This window comes from Protopterus annectens, chromosome 4.part1, assembly GCF_019279795.1.
Source record: "Protopterus annectens isolate FY-2018-M chromosome 4.part1, PAN1.0, whole genome shotgun sequence".
NCBI lineage: Eukaryota > Metazoa > Chordata > Ceratodontiformes > Protopteridae > Protopterus > Protopterus annectens.
In genome coordinates this window covers 435,895,509-435,920,702 of record NC_056734.1, presented here as the reverse complement: position 1 = coordinate 435,920,702, position 25,194 = coordinate 435,895,509, and the positions used below count along the sequence as shown (strand labels likewise).

The 25,194-nt window shown below is 44.2% G+C and overlaps 1 protein-coding gene across 2 annotated transcripts in view; it reads right to left on the bottom strand.

The window, feature by feature from the left end:
- CUL3 (cullin 3) overlaps positions 1 to 25,194 on the bottom strand; it is a 2,974,786-nt gene that overhangs the window by 1,762,832 nt on the left and 1,186,760 nt on the right. For both annotated transcript variants that reach the window (XM_044070245.1, XM_044070246.1), the window contains exon 7: positions 14,412 to 14,557. In XM_044070245.1, the coding sequence (XP_043926180.1) occupies positions 14,412 to 14,557 (146 nt within the window). The remainder of the gene's footprint in view (positions 1 to 14,411; positions 14,558 to 25,194) is intronic.

Sequence of the window (25,194 nt, the reverse complement as noted above, 5' to 3'; positions counted from 1 at the left end):
TGGCAATACCTTTCTGCTGGAGAAAATACTGGTGCTCAAAGAAAATAAAACTATTATATAAAACCAATTCCAGCAATTGTGTATACAAATTAATCTTGCTCTGGGGCAGCTTCATATTATTGCACAGACACACTACACCACCGTAAACAGATACTATGTGGTATCACTGTATATAGGTTCTTTACATCAACTGTTAAAAACACAAGGGTATCATCATATACCAAATCATTGCATTTCCTGAGAAAATCCCAGGAATCCTTACAAAGATGGTCAATACCTTGGATCACTTCCTTCAACTAGTGGTCAAGAAATCTGGCCAGCGGAGAGGTAACTGAACACCTGGCATCAACAACTGCGCACATGGGAGGGTGGTTAAGATCTTTGTGCGTCTTCGGCATCCCAAAGATTGTGGGTGTCATGTTTTTTTTATATATATATATGCAAAAACTTAGATTCATTATCAATAATCTGTTGTTGCATTAACGTATCAAACAGTATTGCATTAATTCTGATATAAGCCACATTCATTTCAGTTTTGGACATGACAGTAAGCCTCTTCAAATAAAATGTTGTACATCTTTTCAGTATATTGCAAATTATCCAGTAGAACAACCCCTCCCCATCTTTATCGGGCTTCACAGCCCAAATACCTGAGAATCTTAAGTCCTGCATTAAATTCAACTCCTCATTACTCAAATTTGTGCATCCAAAGTTCGTTTTACTCACTAAGTTAGATTTAAAATCTAACTCGCACATCTTTTTCAACAAATTCATCACTGGTTGAAGGTGGAGTGGGGGTGGGGTTTCAAGTGCATGACAGTTTTAAATAGTGTTCAACTGGCCTACTGTTACTGTCAAACAGAAGACTCAAGTTCAATTTTCTAGTAAATGTCTTCAAGTCCATTAAAAGGCTAGCAATGTCAGCCCTCCTCTCCATAACATAGGAAAACCCCTTTGAAAAAATGCCCGGATGCTTTTGTTGCACAGCTAAAGGAGAATAATTAAATACATTAAAGTCACCTGCACAATTAGTTATGACGGAAAAGTACAGTTTTGTACCTACCATAAATGTAGATGTCCGAACTGGATAGCATCTGCAGTCATAACAACTGGGTTGTCCTGTCGGCAGGCAGCCCTTCAGTCGGCCGGATTCCAAAGTCCGGGTCCGCTCGCTGATGTCGCACTTCACCCGACGTCATCTCTGTTGGTCTTCGGGTATAAAAGCATCAGCCGACGCCATTTTCCTCAGTGTTTCTTGCCCCAGATGCCAGTAGCCCTCTTGAAGGCTAAAATTTGGATAGATGCCAATGTTTCCAAAAAGATAGAGGTAAACACAAAAATAAGCATGTATGTACATATATACAAACAAATACACCATAAAAGACTCCCCACCAGCTAGCTATTAGGAGGGTAAACACCCTAGGAGTACCACAGAGGGAAGGAGGGGGTAATCCTGACTGCAGATGCTATCCAGTTCGGACATCTACATTTATGGTAGGTACAAAACTGTACTATGTCCTTCATGGATGCATCTGCAGTCATAACAACTGGGTAGAATACCATAGCCAACTAGGGAGGAGGATAAAAGTAGATTATGGTGTGTTTAGGATCCCTTGCAGTACAGCAGTGGCAAACCCTGCTCGGGATCTGGAATATAGAGGCAAATTATAATGCTTGGCAAATGTATGCACGGAGGTCCAAGTAGCCGCCTCAATAATGTCTTTGGTTGCCACTCCTCGTAAGAAAGCTGTGGTAGTGGCTGTTGCCCTTGTAGAATGAGGTCTAATGTTCTGTGGAATTGGTTTTCCATGGAAGGAGTAACAGAATCGTATGCAATTTCCTATCCATTTGGAGATTGTCTGTTTGGAAATAGCTTTTCCTTCCCTTCCTGTTGCATAGGCTACAAAAGTTGGTCAGTCTTTCTGCTATTTTTGTTCTGTCCAAGTAGTAGCGTAGCTGTCTATGTACATCCAAGGTATGCAGTATTCTTTCCCTCTGTTTTGTGGGTTGGGAAAGAAGGTAGGTAGGTGGATTGCCTGGTTTAAAGACACTCTGGATACCACCTTAGGCATAAATGTAGGATTAGTCCTCATGGACACTCTATCTTGGTGGAAGATTAGGAAGGGTTGCACTGCCATTAAGGCCTGTAGTTCTGAAACCCTCCTGGCTGAAGTAATTGCCAGTAGGAAAGCAGTTTTCCATGACAGGTGTTGTAGGTCTGCTGTTGCTGCTGGTTCAAAGGGTGATAGTGTCAACTTTTCTAGCACAAAGTTTAAGTCCCAAGCTGGTAATGGTGGTTTCCTTGGAGGTTTTACATTCTTGATTCCTCTGAGGAACTGCCTGAGCAAAGGGTGCGAAAAACAGGTGGATCAAAGCTGTATTCTGCTGAAATAGCTGATGCATGTATCTTGATGGAGGAGTAGGACAGGCCTGAATGAAGAAGTTCGGCCAGATACTCCAGAATGTTAGACATATCTAGGTTTGACACATCTTTTCCTCTTTCCGTACTCCAAATGACAAACCTTTTCCATTTTCCAGCATAGTTCCTTCTTGTTGAAGGTCTGCGTGCTTCAAGAATAATGTCTTTAACTCTTTGGGAAAGTTCTGGATTAGCTGCTGCTATGTGATGTTCCATGCAGTCAGTTGCAACGTTTTGGGGTTTGGATGTATGATGCTGTAGTTGTTATGAGTTAACATCAAAGGCATCAGGGTATTGGCCACATATTGTTCGAGACATGCTCCTCAGCAGTGGGTACCAGTGTTGTCTTGGCCAGTTTGGAGCTATCAGGATTATCCTTGGACGTTCTTCCTTGATTTTTAGTAGTACTTTGTGTATCAAGGGAAGAGGTGGGAAATCATATGCTGTTAGGCCTTTCCAGCTGAAGGAGAGCGAATCCACTTTCCATGCTAGTGGGTGGAATGTCCTTGTGCAGAACTTTTTGAGCTGGTGATTGAGAGGTGATGCGAATAGATCTATCTGAGGCATTCCCCATTTCTTTGAGATGGTCTTGAAGATGTCCGGGTGCAGCTTCCATTCGTGGGCATCCGATGTGGTTCTGCTTAATATGTCTGCTAGAGTATTTTCTTTTCCCGGTACAAATATTGCCTGTAACTGGATGTTGTAGCTGAGTGCCAGGGTCCACAGCTCCAAAGTCATTCTGCATAGGGGGTATGAATGAGTGCCTCCCTGTTTGTTGATGTACCACATGACTGTGGTGTTGTCTGTCCTTATCAACTGGCCCTCTTGGAGAAATGGTTTGAACTTTTGGATTGCCAGTTTTACTGCCAGCATTTCTTTTAGGTTGATGTGCAGGTGAAGTTGATCCTGTGTCCACAATCCTTGCACGCATTTGTCCAGCATGTGGGCCCCCCATCCTAGGTCTGAAGCGTCTGTTGTGATGGTCTGGCTTGCTTGACATCTGCGAAAGGGTAGGCCTGGGTTTGACTGACATGCCTGAGCCCACCATAGGAACTCCTGCTTTAAGCATGGAATTAGTGGGATTTCTGTTTCTAGGCTGTGTCTGTGTTGGGACCATAAATTCTTTAGGTACCACTGTAGTTTTCTCATATGTAGTCTGGCAAATGGGACCAAGATTAAAGCCCAAGGCCTGCAGTACTTTTCTTGCTGTTAACTTGTTCTGTTTTGTTAGTGCCAAGAAGTAAAGAGGGAGTTCTTTTTGTTTTTCTGTAGTCAGGAATGCCATTTGTTTTACTGTGTCCAATTCCGCGCCCAAGAATGTCTTGTTTGGGATGGTATCAGCCTTGACTTTTGTAAATTGACTGTGTATCCCAGTGCTTGTAGCAAGTAAATGACCCTTTGTAAATCTGTTGTCAGCTTGCTTTTGTTGTCCCCTTGTAGCAGGCAGTCGTCCAGGTATGGGTAAATTTGAATTCCTGTAGTCTGCAATGGCGATTACTGATGCCAGGCATTTTGTGAATACTCTGGGCAGTAGATAAGCCAAAGGGCAATGCTGAGAATTGATAGTGCTCTGATCCTGCAAGAAATCTGAGGTATCTTCTGCAGATTGGTCGAATGGGGACGTGCAGGTATGCCTCCTTGAGATCTAGAGTTACCAGCCAAGACTCCTTGCCCAGCATGGGAAGAAGTTGCTGTAGGGTCAGCATTTTGAATTTTGGGACAATGATGTATGTATTTAAGGTGGACAGGTCGAGAATTGGTCTCCAACTTTTTTCCTTTCTTGGAACTAGGAATAGTCTGGAGTAGAACCTTTTCCTTGCTCTGCTGTTGGCACTCTTTCCACAGCTCTCATGTTTGCTAACTCCATTATCTGTTGTAGTGCCTCTGTTTTTTGATTTGGAGGTAGATTTGGCATTCCTCTTTTGACTGGTAAAGTGTGGAAGTGAAACCGGTAACCTTGATCTATGGTTTGTAAAATCCACTTGTCTTTTGTTATGTAGTGCCAGTTCTTTGAAAATAAGGTTAACTTTCCGCCTAGAGGAGCTGCTATTTGTTCCCTGGTAGGCGGATTTAGGTTAAGTCACTGTGGTTGTGCTGATGTAGTGGCAGTGGTTGTGTCTGTGCCTCTGTTGTTACCTTGCCACTGTCGTCCTCTGTAGGCACCTCCTCTGGATTGGTTTCTGCCTCTGGAACGTCTATTCCTGCCCCTTTGAAATTTTGTGGAGTCAGGAAAGGACCAATTTTTGGCAGGCCAGTTCCTGCTAAACCTTGGGGGTTGAACCTGCAAGAAATCTTTAACCGTTTGAACAGATTTTGCCTTTTCTTCCATTTTCTTCATAAAGTACAGTTTTGTACCTACCATAAATGTAGATGTCCGAATTGGATAGCATTTGCAGTCATAACAACTGGGTTGTCCTGTCGTCAGGCAGCCCTTCAGTCGGCCGGATTCCAAAGTCCGGGTCCGCTTGCTGATGTCGCACTTCACCCGCGTCATCTCTGTTGGTCTTGTATAAAAGCATCAGCCGACGCCATTTTCTTCAGTGTTTCTTGCCCCAGATGCCAGAAGCCCTATAGAAGGCTAAAAAATTTTGGATATATGCCAATGTTTCCAAAAGATAGAGGTAAACACAAAAATAAGCATGTATGTACATAAATACAAACAAATACACCATGAAAGAAATCCCCCCACTAGCTAGCTATTAGAAGGGTAAACACCCTAGGAGTACCACAGAGGGGAAGGAGGGAGGGTAATCCTGACTGCAGATGCTATCCAATTCGGACATCTACATTTATGGTAGGTACAAAACTGTACTATGTCCTTCATGGATGCATCTGCAGTCATAACAACTGGGTAGAATACCATAGCCAACTAGGGAGGAGGATAAAAGTAAATTATGGTGTGTTTAGGATCCCTTGCAGAACAGCAGTGGCAAACCCTGCTCGGGATCTGGAATATAGAGGTAAATTATAATGCTTGGCAAATGTATGCACGGAGGTCCAAGTAGCCGCCTCAATAATGTCTTTGGTAGCCACTCCTCGTAAGAAGGCTGTGGTAGTGGCTGTTGCCCTTGTAGAATGAGGTCTTATGTTCTGTGGAATTGGCTTTCCATGGAAGGAGTAACAGAATCGTATGCAATTTCCTATCCATTTGGAGATTGTCTGTTTGGAAATAGCTTTTCCTTCCCTTCCTGTTGCATAGGCTAAAGTTGGTCAGTCTTTCTGCTATTTTTGTTCTGTCCAAGTAGTAGCGTAGCTGTCTATGTACATCCAAGGTATGCAGTATTCTTTCCCTCTGTTTTGTGGGTTGGGAAAGAAGGTAGGCAGGTGGATTGCCTGGTTTAAAGACACTCTGGATACCACCTTAGGCATAAATGTAGGATTAGTCCTCATGGACACTCTATCTTGGTGGAAGATTAGAAGGGTTGCACTGCCATTAAGGCCTGTAGTTCTGAAACCCTCCTTGCTGAAGTAATTGCCAGTAGGAAAGCAGTTTTCCATGACAGGTGTTGTAGGTCTGCTGTTGCTGCTGGTTCAAAAGGTGATAGTGTCAATTTTTCTAGCACAAAGTTCAAGTCCCAAGCTGGCAATGGTGGTTTCCTTGGAGGTTTTACATTCTTGATTCCTCTGAGGAACTGCCTGAGCAAAGGGTGTGAAAAACAGGTGGATCAAAGCTGTATTCTGCTGAAATAGCTGATGCATGAATCTTGATGGAGGAGTAGGACAGGCCTGAATGAAGTAGTTCGCCAGATACTCCAGAATGTTAGGCATATCTATGTTTGATACATCTTTTCCTCTTTCAGAACTCCAAATGACAAACCTTTTCCATTTCCCAGCATAATTCCTTCTAGTTGAAGGCCTCGTGCTTCAAGAATAATGTCTTTAACTCTTTGTGAAAGTTCTGTATTAGCAGCTGCTATGTGATGTTCCATGCAGTCAGTTGCAGCGTTTTAGGTTTGGGTGCATGGTGCTGAAGTTGTTCTGAGTTAGCATCAAAGGCATCAGGGGAATTGGCCACATATTGTTCGAGACATGCTCCTCAGTAGTGGGTACCAATGCTGTCTTGGCCAGTTTGGAGCTATCAGGATTATCCTTGGGCGTTCCTCCTTGATTTTTAGTAGTACTTTGTGTATCAAGGGAAGAGGTGGGAATGCATATGCTGTTAGGCCTTTCCAGCTGAAGGAGAGCGAGTCCACTTTCCATGCTAGTGGGTGGAATGTCCTTGTGCAGAATTTTTGAGCTGGTGATTGAGAGGTGATGCGAATAGATCTATCTGAGGCATTCCCCATTTCTTGAGATGGTCTTGAAGATATCCGGGTGCAGCTGCCATTCGTGGGCATCCGATGTGGTCCTGCTTAACATATCTGCTAGAGAGTTTTCTTTTCCTGGCACAAATATTGCCTGTAACTGGATGTTGTAGCTGAGTGCCAGGGTCCACAGCTCCAAAGTCATTCTGCATAGGGGTAAGAATGAGTGCCTCCCTGTTTGTTGATGTACCACATGACTGTGGTGTTGTCTGTCCTTATCATCAAGTGGTCCTCCTTAAGAAATGGTCTGAACTTTTGGATTGCCAGTTTTACTGCCAGCATTTCTTTTAGGTTGATGTGCAGGTGAAGTTGGTCCTGTGTCCACAATCCTTGTCGCATTTGTCCAGCATATGCCCCCATCCTAGGTCTGAAGCATCTGTTGTGATGGTCTGGCTTGACCCTTGACCCTTGCGAAGGGCAGGCCTGGGTTTGACTGGCATGCCTGAGCCCACCATAGGAACTCCTGTTTTAAGCATGGTATTAGTGGGATTTCCGTTTCTAGGCTGTGTCTGTGTTGGGACCATAAATTCTTTAGGTACCACTGTAGTTTTCTCATATGTAGTCTGGCAAATGGAACCAAGATTATGCATGATGCCATGAAACCCAAGGCCTGCAGTACCTTTCTTGCTGTTAACTTGTTCAGTTTTGTTAGTGCCAAGAAGTAAAGAGGAGTTCTTTTGTTTTTCTGTAGTTAGGAATGCCATTTGTCTTACTGTGTCCAATTCCGCTCCCAGGAAAGTCCTTGTCTGGGATGGTATCAGTCTTGACTTTTGTAAATTGACTGTGTATCCCAGTGCTTGAAGCAAGTAAATGACCCTTTGTAAATCTGTTGTCAGATTGCTTTTGTTGTCTCCCTGTATCAGGCAGTCGTCCAGGTATGGATAAATTTGAATTCCCTGTAGTCTGCAATGGGCGATTACTGATGCCAGGCATTTTGTGAATACTCTGGGCGCAGTAGATAAGCCAAAGGGCAATGCTGAGAATTGATAGTGCTCTGATCCTGCAAGAAATCTGAGGTATTTTCTGCAGATTGGTCGAATGGGGACGTGCAGGTATGCCTCCTTGAGATCTAGAGTTACCAGCCAACACTCCTTGCCCAGCATAGAAGTTGCTGTAGGGTCAGCATTTTGAATTTTGGGACAATGATGTAAGTATTCAGGCGGACAGGTCTAGAATTGGTCTCCAACTTTTTCCTTTCTTGGAACTAGGAATAGTCTGGAGTAGAACCCTTTCCTTGCTCTGCTGTTGGCACTTTCTCCACAGCTCTCATGTTTGCTAACTCCATTATCTGTTGTAGAGCCTCTGTCTTTTGATTTGGAGGTAGATTTGGCATTCCTCTTTGTCTGGTAAAGTGTGGAAGTGGAACCGGTAACCTTGATCTATGGTTCGTAAAAGCCACTTGTCCTTTGTTATGTGGTGCCAGTTTTTTGAAAATAAGGTTAGCTTTCCGCCTAGAGGAGCTGCTATTTGTTCCCTGGTAGGCGGGCTTAGGATTAAGTCACTGTGGCTGTGTTGATGTAGTGGCAGGTGTTGAGTCTGTGCCTCTGTTGTTACCTTGCCACTATCGTCCTCTGTAGGCACCTCCTCTGGATTGGTTTCTGCCTCTGGAACGTCTATTCCTGCCCCTTTGAGGTCTTGTGGAATCAGGAAAGGACCAATTTTTGGCAGGCCAGTTCCTGCTAAACCTTGGGGGTTGAACCTGCAAGAAATCTTTAACTGTCTGGACTGATTTTGCCTTTTCTTCCATTTTCTTCATAACCTGCTGGGCAGGTGTACCAAACAAACTTGTTTTATCCATAGGAGCATCTAGCAATTTAGATTTAACATGATCCGGTAAAGCTTGCTCCTTTAGCCATGCATGCCTTCTAATTACAGTGCCAGTCATGGCTGATCTAAATGAAGCCTCCAGTGCATCATAGCCACATTTTAAAGAATGGTTACTAACTTGCTGTATGTTATTTACCATTTCTAATACATATTTCTTATCAAGAGTTTCATCAGTGGTTAGCTTTTTAGTTAACTGATCAAGCATAAACTCTTGGTATTGTATCATGTGAAACTGACAGTTTAAAGCTCTAGCTGAGAGAGTGGCTGAAGTGTAAACCTTTTTACCCCATCTGTCTAATGACCTTGGTCCCTTTCAGAAGGAACAGGGTTTTTAGCTATGGTGCCTTGGGACCCTGGGAAATAGTTTGGGTCTGCAAGAGGGGCCTTGTAAAGGTGGTGATGAGTATCTGGCACCCTGTAAAATCTGTCTGGTTTGGCAGGGGCTGGGGTAAAGAATCTGGAGCAGACATCATTGAAAGCATCATCCACCACAGAGAGGAGGTATAGCTAAGGGCCTGTGCTGTGGAAGGTGCAAAAAGGTCCTAAGTCTTTTCCTGGAGTCTGAAAAATCCTGTTGCTGCCATTGGAACTGTTCTGCATGGCATGCAAGGTTTCCCCAAAGGAGAATTCTTCTGGTGGGGAAGCAGCTGGAATGGATTCTTCAGCATCAGAATCTTCAAAATTGGAGAAAGGAGCCTCTGGCTGGTCAGTTATGTCTGATTCATCAGCAGAATCATCAGAGGACACTGGCTCATGGGGCTCTGCCCTAGGTCTCTTCTCTGGGGGCTGAGAGGCCCTGTCTGGGTGAGATTGAGATCTTCTAATTAATGAAATTAAATCTTCTGCCAAAGTAAGCATTTGAGAACTGGAAGAGGGCCTGGTTGAGGGGGGTTTAACAGGCACTGTTTTAGTAGTCTTGGCTGCTTTAGCCCTGGCGAAGGCCTTAATGGACATGGCTGCTGGAGGCCTAGCAGCACCACGTGCTGGGGTAGAGACATCCAAGGGGATGGTGTCTGATAAGTCAGTGGTAAGCACCGTAGTGGGTAAAAATTCTGAGGCCGATTCAAGAGTGTTAGCAGGGACCTCAGTTGTAGAGATAGATTCAGCTGTATTTTGATCAGTTTTCTCGGTTTCGGCGAAACCGAGACACTCATGTTTGCTTAACCATGGTTTGAACGAAACCGCGGACCGCTGAGTGTCGGTCTTTTCTTTGCGTTTTGGCAGAATGCATAGTCGGAGGATCCGGCGGCATAATGTCGCAAAATCAGAACCGAAAAACTGTTCTGCAAACTCCGACCGGCGCCTAAGCGTTAGTCGGTTGAAAGAAGCACAGGCGAACAGGCTGCTACGTCGTGGCTGGGCCTAAACAAGGCAGGCAGTAAGAGTGGAAATCTTTATGAGGTATTTGTTTCCCACAGGTTAAACAATTATTAACTTTTCTGACATCGGCTGAGGCAAGAAAGAGTCCCCACGGGTACTTAGCTTTAGAAGTCTTGAAGTAGTATTCGGTAGAAGTAATCTCTGGATCCGACCGACCGGCACTTGCGAACAGCTTCTGCTTCGGCGGCAAGAAAGACTGAAGAAAATGGCGTCGGCTGATGCTTTTATACCGACCAACAGAGATGACGTCGGGTGAAGTGCGACATCAGCGAAGCGGACCCGGACTTTGGAATCCGGCCGACTGAAGGGCTGCCTGACGACAGGACAACCCAGTTGTTATGACTGCAGATGCATCCATGAAGGACATCCTGCTGGGCAGGTGTACCAAACAAACTTGTCTTATCCATAGGAGCATCTAGCAACTTAGCTTTAACATGATCCGGTAAAGCTTGCTCCTTTAGCCATGCATGCCTTCTTATCACTGTGCCAGTCATGGCTGATCTAAATGAAGCCTCCAGTGCATCATAGCCACATTTTAAGGAATGGTTGCTAACCTGTTGTATGTTATTTACCATTTCTAATACATATTTCTTATCAAGAGATTCATCAGTGGTTAGTTTTTTAGTTAACTGATCAAGCATAAACTCTTGGTATTGTATCATGTGAAACTGACAGTTTAAAGCTCTAGCTGAGAGAGTAGCTGAAGTGTAGACCTTTTACCCCATCTGTCTAATGACCTTCCCTTTCAGAAGGAATAGGGTTTTTAGCTATGGTCGCTACTGCCTTGGGACCCTGGGATATAGTTTCGGGTCTGCAAGTGGGGCCTTGTAAAGGTGGTGATGAGTATCTGGCACCCTGTAAAATCTGTCTGGTTTGGCAGGGGCTGGGGTAAAGAATCTGGAGGAGCAGACATCATTGAAAGCATCATCCACCACAGAGAACAGGAGGTATAGCTAAGGGCCTGTGCTGTGGGAGGTGCAGAAAGGTCCTAAGTCTTTTCTGGAGTCTGAAAATCCTGTTGCTGCCATTGGAACTGCTCTCGCATGGCATGTAAGGTTTCCCCAAAGGAGAATTCTTCTGGTGGGAAGCAGCTGGAATGGATTCTTCAGCATCAGAATCTTCAAAATTGGAGAAAGGAGCCTCTGGCTGGGTCAGTTATGTCTGATTCGTCAGCAGAATCATCAGAGGACACTGGCTCAGGGGGCTCTGCCCTAGGTCTCTTCTCTGGGGCTGAGAGGCCCTGTGTGGGTGAGATTGAGATCCTCTAATTAATGAAATTAAATCTTCTGCCAAAGTAAGCATTTGAGAACTAGAAGAGGGCCTGGTTGCGGGGGGTTTAACAGGCACTGTCTTAGTAGTCTTGGCTGCTTTAGCCCTGGCGAAGGCCTTAATGGACATGGCTGCTGGAGGCCTAGCAGCACCACGTGCTGGGGTAGAGACATCCAAGGGAATGGTGTTTGATAAGTCAGTGGTAACCACCGTAGTGGATAAAATTTCTGAGGCCGATTCAAGAGTGGTAGCAGGGGCCTCAGTTGTAGAGATAGGTTCAGCTGTACTTTGATCAGTTTTCTCGGTTCGGCGAAAACCGACACTCGCCGGGTTTGCTTAACCATGGTTTCGCCGAAACCGCGGACCATGATGTGGGTCTCTTTTTCTTCTTGCTTTTGGCAGATTGGGTAGTCGGAGGATCCGGCGGCATAATGTACGCAAAATCAGAACCGAAAACTGTTCTGCAAACTCCGACTGAAAGAAGCACAGGCGAACAGGCTGCTACGTCGTGGGCTGGGCCTAAACAAGGCAGACAATAAGAGTGGAAATCTTTATGAGGTATTTGTTTCCCACAGGTTAAACAATTATTAACTTTTTCTGACATCGGCTGAGGCAAGAAAAAGTCCCCAACGGGGTACTTAGCTTTAGAAGTCTTCGAAGTAGTATTCGGTAGAAGTAATCTCTGGATCCGACCGACCGGCACTTGCGAACAGCTTCTGCTTCGGGCGCCACGCGGCAAGAAAGACTGAGGAAAATGGCGTCGGCTGAAGTGCGACATCAGCCGAAGCCGGACCCGGACTTTGGAATCCGGCCGACTGAAGGGCTGCCTGCCGACAGGACAACCCAGTTGTTATGACTGCAGATGCATCCATGAAGGACATCTGTTGTCTCCTCAAAGGTAGAGACAGAGTCATAATTCAGCTTCTAATTCTTCCTGCCCGCAGAACTTCTCCACTGTTCCCTCGAAAGCTGGGGTAAGTAGTTGCACCCCAACCACTGGTCATGTTTTTGCCGTTGCTTCCCTTTCAATTATTCCAATCAATGTGGAGGTGGATTCTCTAAAGGGAGCTCCTCAAAATCCTGCTCCTCGTGTTATTGCCTCCCCTTGTATCCTCCCTGGAGAAACTTAATTTATGGATTAAAGGCTCGGTTCATTCTACCTCCCCATTCTTGAAATTGCAGTGGTAATGGATAGGCCTTATTGTTCACACATTCAAGCCTATCCCTTTCAAGTTTGCCATTCTTCCTTTCTCTAATCTTATCAACGTGCACATCTACTGCATGGTAATGTGTGAATATTGCAACTCATATTGATCATAATTAATATCATTCACAATAGCATTACCTAGTATGCTAATGTCTTTAATCAAATCGTCAATCATCTTAGTATTGTGCTTCAACAAATCCTTGTGGAGTGGAGAATTCAGGCCCAAGCAAGTGGGGTTACTTCAATACCTTTAAACCTTTTCAGACTCTATTTGTCCTAAGAGATTCCAATAGATAGCCGTTTTTAGGTTGAATTTACAAACCTTCAAAAAGCTTACGTTCAAAATCAAGTTTGTCATACAAGGTATCTGGAATGGTTGGCAAAACACAGACATTAAAGTCAGTTCTTTTCAGATCAGTTTACTATTATGGGGTAAACAGTAATGGACATTTTGATTGTACGTCTAAGGGTGTCATTTATTCTGCTTTACGTCAGAGCTGTCCGGCATTTTTCCTGAAGAAAACTGAATGCATGCTAAATGTAAGTGTATCATCACTTTTATATGATTAAAAATAAAAGTCAAAGTAATGCATTGGCTAAATATTTGACCAAATGCAAAAAGCCCATAATTTTAAATTTATTGTAGTGGAACAAAAAACTGTTAACTCTCAGGGAGGTCCGTGGGGGTTGCTTTTGGAGAAGAATAAAGTTAAATGGCAACTCCAGCTGAATGCTGGTTAACTCCCTGGGGCTGAATGATGTGCTATATATAATATGTTTGTTTTCATTAAAAGCTCACTACCATTAAATAAGAAAAAGTGTTCTATTGCTTGGGTAGTTTTATACATATTCTTACAGTTGGAATAGCTAATGCACTTATATATGTGTGTGTGTGTGTATACACACACACACACACACATTGTTATTCACTTCTTATTTGCATATGTAAAAGTTTGAGACTGCTAGATTACTTTTATTTCTAACTGATTTTATACGTCCATAAGTAAACATTTATTTTTATGGATATGAATGTATTTTTAGAGGGCTGCTTGTACAATTAAGTGTCCATTTTATTTACTACTGACAGTGTTGTTGTTGCCTTTTGGCTTTTCCCAGTAAGGGGTCGCCACAGTGGAACTTCAGTCCGCTAATGATTGGCAGTAGATTTTTTTAAGAAACACCGAGGTGCCAGCTCGATGCCCAACCTTCAACGAAGGCACGCCCATTTACACATGAATGCCTTTCGAACGCTACCCAACCGCGGGGAGGACATGCAGTCTCCACACAGAAGGCACTCCCAAGCCAAGCCGAGAATCGAACAGGAGAACCTCTTGCTGTGAGGTAACAACGCTACCGCTGTTTACTATTTTTTTGCATTAGGTAGCTTAGATAAGCAATAGGTACTGTTTGTTAAAATTCTGATACTTTGTTACTTTAACAAAGAAGGTGCAAAGTTGCCATGCGATTTACTGCCTTAATTTTAAACACTGGAGTCTTTGTTGTTTAAATTATCTGAAGAATTCCTGGTATAATCCGGGACAAAAGCACTTATCTTTTGTATGAAATTAAAGGCAATTTGGTTACTGACCAACCGAGTCCGAGCTGTTTTTTTAACAGTTTGCGTTTGAAGAAAATAATCATTTACTACTAAATTTTAAGCAGTTACATAAACAGTGCAACTGTAACATATCATCAACACCGCTGTACACACACTTGTATGATTATTTTGCCTGTTTTCAGTGCTATTGTCCAACACTCCATTTAGAAATATGGTTCTAATCTCATTAGTTCTAATCATTCTGAAATAAATACTACAATCATTACTGCGACTACACTGGTATTTATTTTCTAGTGTAGCTTTCAGGTCTACCCACAAAAGTGCGTTTTGACAGAACCCATAAGCTATGCACTGTAGAAATATTTAAATGTAACAGCAGCACTGATCAATACTTAAGACAGTGGCTGGGCAAAAAAAAAAAAAAAAATGCAGAAAATGAACACCTACCTGGATATAATCAACTGGATTCTTACTTTCTCCTTCCTCCGACACAAGAGCTTTACCCTGCTCCCTCAAGTAAGAGCTCATGCACTCGCACATTGTTTTCAGTCCATTGGGCACACGACTGAAAAGTTTGTACATACAAGCAAGATCTACAATTAAAAGCAAATGTCTATTTTAACAGAAATAAGTAAAAATGTCAGAAGTGAATTTTCTTTTACTTATTTATTTAGCTGTTACACTTCATAACTGTGGTAGCCTACTCAGCTTGACCCTTTTCCACCTGACACGTCACACAGTAGTACAGTTTGTGCATTAAGTTTGTGCATTAAAACCACAATAAAGTCGCAACAATAAAATATCTGATTCAGCAGAAAGTAGTCACAATAATAAAACAAGCTCCTCAAATACAAACACTTCACAACAGACTAACATACAGTATGACATTAAGACATGGACATAACACGAGCCCTTATTTTGTAATAAATAATAACTTATCGGTGCATACCTCAAGTACTAAATCACATAAGGTAGAATACACATAAGACTTCTAGGGCTGAAATAAGATTCTAAAGTGTTAAAATAAATGTCAAAATGCTTATTAACATTCATAGAGCTCCTTATGTGACTTTTTCTTTTTACGATTTGTTAACCGGTTAAGTGAGATAATCCTCAAGACTCCTGACTTGGGCAAGAAGGTACACATATGGCATAATCATAACTGCTACTACAATCATTTATTGGCAATTTGTTAACCATGAGAGTGGGCTGATCTACTGACCTTTTATAGCCACAACATGAGCTCAGCTAAGCAAAATACAATAAAAAGTACAGTTTTGTACCTACCATAAATGTAAATGTTCGAGTGTTCACCTGCTGCAGTCATCACACTTGGGTTATCCTGCCGGCAGGCGGTCCCGCAGTCGGCCTGAATTCCAAAGTCTTGGTCCGGCGTCGGTTGCTGTCACTTCTTCCCTGACGTCAATGCGCCAGGGGTATATAAGAGGCATCCAATGCCATTTTCTTCAGTATTTCTTGCCCCAGATGTCAGGTGCCCCCAATAGGTAGGCAATATATATATATATATATATATATATATATATATATATATATATATATATAAAAATAAAACAATACCTTCAGGCACAAGCAAATACACCACAGAGGTTATATAGGATAGAGTGGTATAGATAAGTTCAGCTAGTTCAGAGGGGATGGAGGGAGGGTAACCTGGACTGCAGCAGGGTGAACACTCGAACATCTACATTTATGGTAGGTACAAAACTGTACTATGTTCATCGTGTTATCCTGCTGCAGTCATCACACTTGGGTTGAATCCCAAAGCTAAGGATGTTAAACAGGGTTAGAAGAAGCTAGTAGGCCCTGCAAAACTGCAGTAGCAAAACCAGCTCTAGTCTTAGAACATAGAGGTAAGTGATAGTGTTTGGTGAAGGTGTGCACTGAACTCCAAGTTGCAGCTTCCAGAATATCCTTGGTTGGCACCACCCTGAGAAAGGCTGTTGAAGTAGCTGTAGCCCTGGTGGAGTGGGACCTAATGTTGGCACGTACTGGTTTTCCATGATGCGTGTAGCAGAAATGTATGCAATGCCCTATCCATTTAGAAATGGTCTGTTTTGAGATAGCTTTTCCTTGTGATCCTGCAGCAAAGGCTACAAAGAGCTGGTCAGATTTTCTGAAAGCCTTAGTTTTATCCAAGTAGTAACGTAACTGCCTGTGAATGTCCAAAGAGTGAAGGAGTCTTTCCCCTTTTTTCTGGGGATTTGGGAAAAAGGTGGGCAAATGAATGATTTGGTTTAGGGCCACACTGGATACCAACTTTGGCATAAAGGAAGGGTTAGTTCGTAGAGAGACTCTGTCTTGATGAAAAATGAGGAAAGGCTCCACTGCCATTAGTGCCTGTAGCTCTGAAACTCTTCTAGCTGAGGTAATTGCTAGTAGCAGGGCAGTTTTCCATGATAGAAATTTTAAATCAGCTGAAAAAGCTGGTTCAAAGGGCGGCAGTGTAAGCTTTTCCAGAACAAAGTTGAGATCCCAAGTAGGTGTTGGTGCTCTCCTGGGCAGTCTTATGTTCTTAGCCCCTCTGAGGTACTGTCTTAGGAGTGGATGTGAGAATAAAGGAGGATCCGTGTTGTAGTGAGCTGAAAGTGCTGAGGCATGGATCATAATAGATGAAAAGGAAAGTCCTTCGTGCAACATCTAAGCTAAATATTGTAGAATCTGAGGAATGTTTGGATCAAGGGGATTTTGGCCTTTAGCCTGGTTCCAGGCGCAAAATCTTTTCCATTTGTCTGAATAGGTTTTCCTGGTGCTGGGTCTCCTGGCTTCCAGAATGACATCCATAACAGCTTTGGATAGAGGTGTTGGCTGGTTGTTTAGGTAATTTGCCATGCAGCCAGGTTTAAAGTCTTGAGCTGGCTGTGTAGAATATGATTGTCTCGCTGGATGAGCAGGTGAGGAATTTGTGGTAAAATCCATGGTGGGCCGTGGGCCATGTTCCTTAGAATTGGATACCAATGCTGGCATGGCCAGTCTGGTGCAATGAGCATCATTTGTGGCCTCTTTAATCTGACTTTCCACAGTACCTTTGCTAGAAGAGGCAGTGGAGGAAAGGCATACACTGTTAATGTTTTCCAACTGAATGAGAGGGCGTCTAATTTCCAAGCTTGTGGATGGAATGTCCTTGTGCAAAATTTTTGAAGTTGGTAGTTTTGGGGGCTGGCAAACAGATCTATGTCTGGGCGTCCCCATTTTTGAGCTATCACTACAAATACTTGTGGATCTAGTTTCCACTCGTGTGGATCCATGATGTTTCTGCTTAGGTTGTCTGCCAATGTGTTTTTCTTTCCTGGCAGGAATTGTGCTTGTAACTGAACCTGGTAAGACAGTGCCGTCTTCCACAAGGTCATTGCTTGCCTGCATAGAGGGTAGGAATGTGTGCCCCCTTGTTTGTTTATGCACCACATTACTGTGGCATTGTCCGTCTTTATTATTAGTTGTCCTGGGTGTAAGAGGTCCTTGAAAGCTGTTAGGGCATTCTGTACTGCTAGTATTTCTTTTTGATTGATATGCAGATGCCTTTGATCTGTAGTCCATTTGCCCTGAATGCACTGTCCTGCCATGTGTGCTCCCCAGGCATAGTCCAATGCATCTGTTGTCTTAGTTTGCCTGGCTGTGGGTAAGGTGAAAGGCTGACCCTTGTTGAGGTGACATGCCTGTGCCCACCACAGAAACTCCTGTTGAAGGCAGGGAATGAGTAGTATCATTGTTTCCAAGCTGTGGCTGTGCTGAGTCCATACGCTTTTCAGGTACCATTGTAATTTCCTCATATGCAGTTTTGCAAATGGTATTAGTAGTATGCAAGATGCCATGAATCCCAAGGCCTGCAGAATTTTTCTTGCAGGGAGTTGGGTCTTTGTTGCCATTATTTTGAAACACTGAGTCAGCTGTTGTTGCTTGTCAGGCGTGAGATAAGCCATCTGGGCCGTTGTATTCAAGCTGCCACCCAGGAATATTATGTTTTGTGAGGGCACTAGTTTTGATTTCTTTTCGTTTACTGTGTACCCTAGGCAACTTAGAAGGTGTTTGACAAATGCCAGATGCTTTAAAAGAATGTCCTTGCTTTCTGCTTGAATAAGGCAGTCGTCCAGGTATGGGTATATTTGAATTCCTCTTTGTCTGCAGTATGCAATTACTGGTGCCAGGCATTTTGTGAAGACCCTGGGCACAGTAGATAAGCCAAAGGGCAGTGCAGAGAATTGATAATGCGTTGAACCTGCAATGAAGCAGAGGTATCTTCTGCAATTTTGTCTGATAGGGACATGCAGGTATGCCTCCTTGAGGTCCAACGTTACTAGCCAAGCATTCTTGCCCAGCATGGGAAGAAGCTGCTGTTGTGTTAGCATCGTAAATTTTGGTACTTGCAGATAGGTGTTCAGAATTGAAAGATCCAAAATGGGTCTCCATGCTTTGTCTTTTCTTGGGACTAGAAAGAGTCTTGAGTAAAATCCTTGTCCTTGATCTTGTGTAGGTACCTGTTGAATGGCTCTCATGTCCATGAGAGCTGTAATTTGTTTTTGTGCCTCTGTTCATTGATTTGGTGGCAGGTTTGGCATTCCTTTTATCCTTGGCAAGGTATGAAAGTGGAATCTGTATCCTTGTGAGATAATGTTTAGGACCCATTTGTCTTTTGTGATGATGTGCCAGTTGTCTGCATAAAATGCTAATTTTCCTCCCAAGGGAGATGCCAGGAGAGATTTGTTTGGTAGTTTGAGGATTGAGTCATTATGTTTGTCTTCTGCTAGTCTCGGGCCTGTCTTCTCCTCCTTTCTGGGTAGCAGTACCCCATTGGCGAGGTTTGTAAGGGCCTTGTGACTGACCTCTGCCCCTTGGGCGTTTATATTTGCCCCTCTGTGATCTGTCAGAAGCTGGAAAGGACCAGTTTTTTGTTGACCAATTTCTGCTGAAACGAGGGGGTTGTACCTGTAAAAAATCCTTGACCGTCTGCATAGACTTTGCCTTATCCTCCATTTTCTTTAAAACCTCTTCTGCTTTGACACCAAATAATACATCCTGCTGTAGGTAAAGGTGCATCCAATAATTTTGCTTTAACATGATCAGGTAGGGTTTGTTCTTTTAACCAAGTATGTCTATGTATGACAGACCCAGTAACAGTTGCTCTGCAGGAAGCTACCAATGAATCAAATCCACATTGTAAAGTATGTTTGCCCACCTGTTCAGCTGCATGCAATAGATCCTGCATTTCCTTGAATTCAGACTGTTCAGTATGTGTGCTCATGTTTTGTTTTAATTGAGACATTAGGAATTGCTGATATTTCAGCATGTGAAACTGACAATTTAATGCGCTCATAGCCAGAGTTGCTGAGGTGTATATTTTCTTTCCCCATCTATCTAGGAATCCCTTGCAGAGGGCACAGGATTTTTAGCCATAGAAGCTTTAGCCCCCTTGGGACCCTGGGACATTGTTTCTGGGTCAGCCACAGGGCTTTTATAAAGGAATTTGTGTGAGTCAGGTACTCTGTAGTATCTGTCTGGTTTGGCTGGAGCAGGAGGTAGAGAGTCGGGATTTAGACTAGACTCCAAGTAAACATCATCCACAATATCTAAAACTGGAGGGATAGCCAAGTGGTCTGTGCTGGGGTAGTAAAAGGAACTCTCAGAGTCTTTTCTTAGAATAAGAGTAGTCCTGGCCTTCCCAGTGGAAATGTTCCCTCATGGTATGTAAAGTTTCCTCAAAGGAGTAGTCTTCAGGGGGAGATGCTGAGGGAATAGAGTCTTCAGCATCAGAGTCTTCATAAGGGGGAAAAGTGTAATCCTGTTCCTCAGAAGAATCTGAGGAAATTGAAACCTGGTCAGAGGAAACATAATCCTCCTCTTGTCTTGGTCTTTTATCTGGAGGGGGATGGGAACCCCTGATTAGGGTAATCAAATCTTCAGCCATCTTAAGAATCTGTTTCTTAGGAATGGGGCCCTGAACTGTAGACTGATGTACAGTCTTTTTTGGTTTTAAAGGAGTTTTAAGCTTAGCATAAGATTTAATGGTGTGTAGTCGGTCTGAAGACACCTTCTGCAACCGTAGGTGTTTCTACTGCACCAGGGTCTCCTTCTGCTCCGGTGTCGTAAGGGCCTAAAAAGATGGCTGCGTCGGCCTAGTAGACTCCGCTTGAGAATCCGCGGCTGTCTGGGGTTCCAATTCTGCGGTCGTCAGGGGCTGCATAGGCGACTCACTGAAAACCGGAGAACCAGTGACAGGCCCAGCAGAGGCCTCGGAGTCTGGCTTGTTCCTAGGCTGCCTGTCCTTAGCCTTGCGTTTTTTATGCATGCCGGTCGTCGGCTGCTCCCATGATATAATTAAATTTCCTGCCAAAGTAATGTCGTGCGAAGTCAAAACAGAGTTTGATAGTTCGTTTATTAAACCTAGCACAAAACCGACAACCTGTGACGTCGTGGTCTGGGCCTAGGCAAGGAATACAGTAAGAATGGAAGTCCTTATGAGGTATTTGCTTCCCACAAGAAATGCAATTGTTAACTTTTTCTGACATCGGACTGAGGCAAGAAAAGGTTCCCCAACGAGGTACTTAGCTTTATTGAAGACTTCGGACTGAAATTCGAATCGAAAATCTCAGGTGTTGGCCGACCGGCACTTGCGAACTGCTTCTGCTTTGGGCACCACGTGGCAAGAAAGACTGAAGAAAATGGTGTTGGATGCCTCTTATATACCCCTGGCGCACTGACATCAGGGAAGAAGCGACAGCAACCGATGCCGGACCAAGACCTTGGAATTCAGGCCGACTGCGGGACCGCCTGACGGCAGGATAACCCAAGTGTGATGACTGCAGCAGGGTAACACGATGAACATCAGCAATACACAATCACAAGCAGCATGTATATGTCTAAGATCAGAGGAGCTTAACTACAGTAATACAGCAACAGTGAAACACAAGGAACAACCACAAAGATAAACTGTATATGTTTCAAATAGGTGGAGTACTAAATTAAATGACAGTTTCAACTTGACTGCACAATTCATAGTTTCAAATTGGCTGTGTAAAATTAACATACAGTAATCAAAATTTAGCATATGCAAGAAAAATTACAGCATGTATTCAGATAAATCTACAAAATAAGGAAGTTATGTACTCACCATAACGCTCCATTTGAGTAGTTCTACTTCATTTGTCTTCAACCTGTGGGATACCTATCGGATCCGAGCCGGCAATTTAACTAGCATCTACTCTGAGCTCCAAGCTACTCCCCTTACTCATAATACACCTCCACTACCTTCCAACCCCCAGATCGAGTTTGCTGACCCTTATACTGATAATCCAACCTGAAGAATGCTTTATGACTTACAACTGCAGCCAACATACATTATGTTCATATGATAAGGTCAAGGGGAAAGAGGGAGGGATGGTTGAAGACAAATGAAGTAGAACTAATCAGATAAAACGTTATGGTGAGTATATAACTTCTTTATCTGAAGTAGTTTACTTCATTTGGTCTTCAACCTGTGGGACAGAGTCCTCAGCTACTAAACTCCTGGGTGGCCCCTCATGGAAGGATATTCTGGAGGACCCCGGAACCAAAGGATGCTCTCCTTCTAGAAGTCAAATCCAATTTGTAGTGAGAAATAAAGGTATTAGATGAGGACCAAGTAGCTGCAGTACAAACAACATCCAATGAGACTCTAGACCAAAAGGCTGCAGAAGTAGCCATGGAACTAGTGGAATGAGCTTTCACCTGACCTGGGGGAGACACAACTTTATCCTTATAGACATGAAGGATGCACAAGGAAATTCACCTAGCAATAGTGACCTTGGAGATTGGTTTACCCAAAAAGGGTTTAGAGAAGGACACAAACATCTGATAGGATTTACAAAAGTTTTTGGTCCTGTGAAAATAAAATCGTAACTGTCTATGAACATCCAACAATTGGAGTTTGTATTCCGTTTTGTTAGCAAAGTTTGGGACGAAAACATGTAAATTAATGGTCTGATTGATGTTAACTTGTGAAGCAACCTTAGGAAGAAAGGACGGATTGGTCTGAAGGAAAACCCTATTTTTATGCAAAATCATATATGGAACTGTGATAGACAAAGCTTGCAGTTCTGAAACCCTTTTAGCAGAAGTGATAGCCACCAGAAATGCTGTTTTCCAAGATAAGAATTTAAGATCTGTGGTTACAGCAGGTTCAAAAGAGGAGAGACCTAAGCTGGAAGAACCATAGTAAGGTCCCATGGGGGAACAGGATCCTCGACCAGGGGGTGTAACAGAAAGGTGCCCTTGATAAAGGCTTTATGCAGTCTGGAGGAGGCCAGGGAGGCAGAATTCTCACACACATGAAAATGAGAGATGGCAGCCAATTGAACTTTGATAGTAGAAGAGCTTGCTCCCTGTTGAAAATTATTGGCTAGGAAATCAAGAATAGCAAAAGTAGGAGCCATGAAGGGGTCTAAACTCCTTTGAGAAGCCCAAAATGAAAAATGTTTTCATTTGCTGCTGAAAATCTTCCTGGTTGAAGACTTATGAGCAGCCATCAGAATAGACCTAACTGTAGAGGATAATCCAGGAGTCCTAGCGATCATGGGAACTGGAGCAGCCAAGCAGTGAGCTTCAAACTGTCCAGGTTCGGATGAGGAACCCCTGATGGATGTGAAATCAGATCCTGAATGGGATCCAAGGCGAAGCCAGAAGATGAGACCAAAGAAAGTGAAACCAAACCTGGCGAGGCCAAAACGGGGCAATGAGGATCACTCTGCTCCCCAGTCGATGAGCTTTCTGCAGAAATCTCAGAATAAGAGGTACTTGGGGGAAAATATACAGAAGACTGGGAGGCCAAGCATGGAATACAGCATCTCTGGGGGACTCCCCCTGAAGGGGTTTCAGAGTGAAAAACTCGCAGCACTTCACGTTGGAAGGAGATGCAAAGACATCGCAGCAAGGCTGACCCCACTCCAGAAAAATCTACTCCACTACTGAATGATTCAGAGACCACTCGTAAGGCATCAGAATAGTCCGACTTAACCTGTCCGCTAGAATGTTGGACGATCCCAGAATGAGCGTTGCTATGAGAAAGCGACCGGTGGAGATCGCCCATTCTCAGAGTCTCATGGCCTCGTGACAAAGGGGGTAAGATCTGGTCCCTCCCTGTGTTTTGAAGTACCAGACCAGACCACTGACATGTCTGATTGAATTGTAATGGTTCCCAGAGGAAGAAAGGCATGAAGGGCCTGCAATGCCAAAAGGACCGCCCTCATCTCTAGAACATTTATGTGCAAGCTGGTCTCACCAGGGGACCACAAGCCTTGGACTATCCTGCCCAAACAATGTCCCCCCACCCGAGTTGGGAGGCATCCGTGGTCACTGTGGCTTGGACAGGGGCTGAAATAAAGGGCCGTCCCTCCAAGATCTCCGGAGAGCACATCCACCACAGAAGGGACAACTGATAGACTCGACTGAGGTGTATTGGATACCATAATGGAATTTCCAACGGGGACCATTGTACAGCTAGTGTCCACTATAGTACTCTCATATGTAACCGAGCGCACGGAAGAAGCATTATGGTTGCTGCCATTGAACCTAATGCCCTCAACACTGATTCTACCAATGGAAGATGAGAACGGTACATCTTATGCATCCTTAGGTTTTGTACTCTCTCCGTGGTCAGGAAGATTTTGCACTGTAAGGTGTCTATCCTTGCCCCAATGTAGTCCATCACCTGGACAGGCTCTAGAAGTGATTTGGATGTGTTGATTGTGATCCCAAATTGCAGAGCAAGCTTTAAGAAATAATCACTGGTTTTAGAAAGTAGACGCCTGGTGGAAGCAGTGAGGAGCCAATCGTCCAGGTACCGATAGACCTGAATCTCCTGAAGCCTCAGGTGAGCCGCTACTACCGCCATCACTTTGGTGAACACCCTGGGGGCTGTGGTGAGACCAAAGGGTAGGGCTTGAAATTGGTAATGATTGACTCCTAGCTGTAAACGGAGGAACCTCCTGGAGCTTCTGTGTCCATAATGTGATCGTAGGCATCCTGGAGGTCTAGCAAGCACATCCAGTCGCTCTCTTGCAGGTATGGCATGATGGACTGTATTGTGACCATCCAGAATTTTTGTGTGGCAACTAACAGGATCAGGGTAGATAGATCCAGAATGGGCCTCAAGTCCCCCATTTTCTTTGGCACCAAAAAGAACCTGGAGTAGAAGCCCGATCCGGACTGATTTGGGGGGATGGGTTCAATGGCTTATTTTTCTAGCAGCTTGGAGATTTCCTGTGCTGCTGCCTCCGTTTGCGTAGGTTGTACATCCAGGAGGTGCTTGGGAGGTTTGGGAGGAATCACAAAGGGAATAGAGTATCCTCTGGATATGATCTGAAGCACCCAGCGGTCTAATGTTACGGACTCCCATGCCACAAGGTGCAATGACAATTTTACCCTGACTGCTTCCAGTGTAGAGCAGTCGGGCAATCCCTCAGGGTTGCTGTCCGGGCCTGTCCGAGAAAGATTCTCGAGACCCAAAATTCCATGGACCCCCTCTGCCTCTGGGCCAGCGTCTATCCTGTCCCCCTCTACCTCTGGGGGAAGAAGAGCTCCGAGCGTCCCAGGAATACTGTGACTTCTGGAACCACACCTTCTTTTGCCCTCTCCGATTCCGGGAAAAGGATCTTTGAGGGTTCAAGAAGCAGATTCCGATGGCAGACAGTGTCTTCCCCGTCCTTCTCACTCTGGATTAAAGTCTCTGACAGTGGAGCTGTCATAAGGGGCGTTGGTAAAGACGCCTTGAAAGGTTCCAAAAACTGACATGGTCTGAGCCAGGTGTTGCGCCTCTTGGACACGCTGGACCCAGCCGCCCTAGCTGCTCCTTCAGTACCATGTGAGAGGAGTCACATGGACGTGTTGGAGACTGCCTTCAAAGTGGCCATCCTCGCAGAGAATGAGTCCCTCTCCTCCTGCGACATGGACTTAGGGAGAGACACAGCCAGCTCCTTGACCACGTCGCGCTGGAGTCTCGTGACGTGGGTTAGGTACTTCAGCACCTTAATGGAAAAGGTTGCTGATGCATAAACCCACTTCCCAAGTCCATCATCCGCAACTCTAGGTTAGGGGGATGAACCGAGGAACTCTCTTGGGCTAGTTTTTTTTTGTGGCTGCTACCACCACCATAGCGTCTACGGGGGAGCCCTTGTTCCGTGCTGGTCTATCTGAAAGTGGACTCCAGATCTTATCAGAACGTTTAGGAATTGGTTCCATGGTG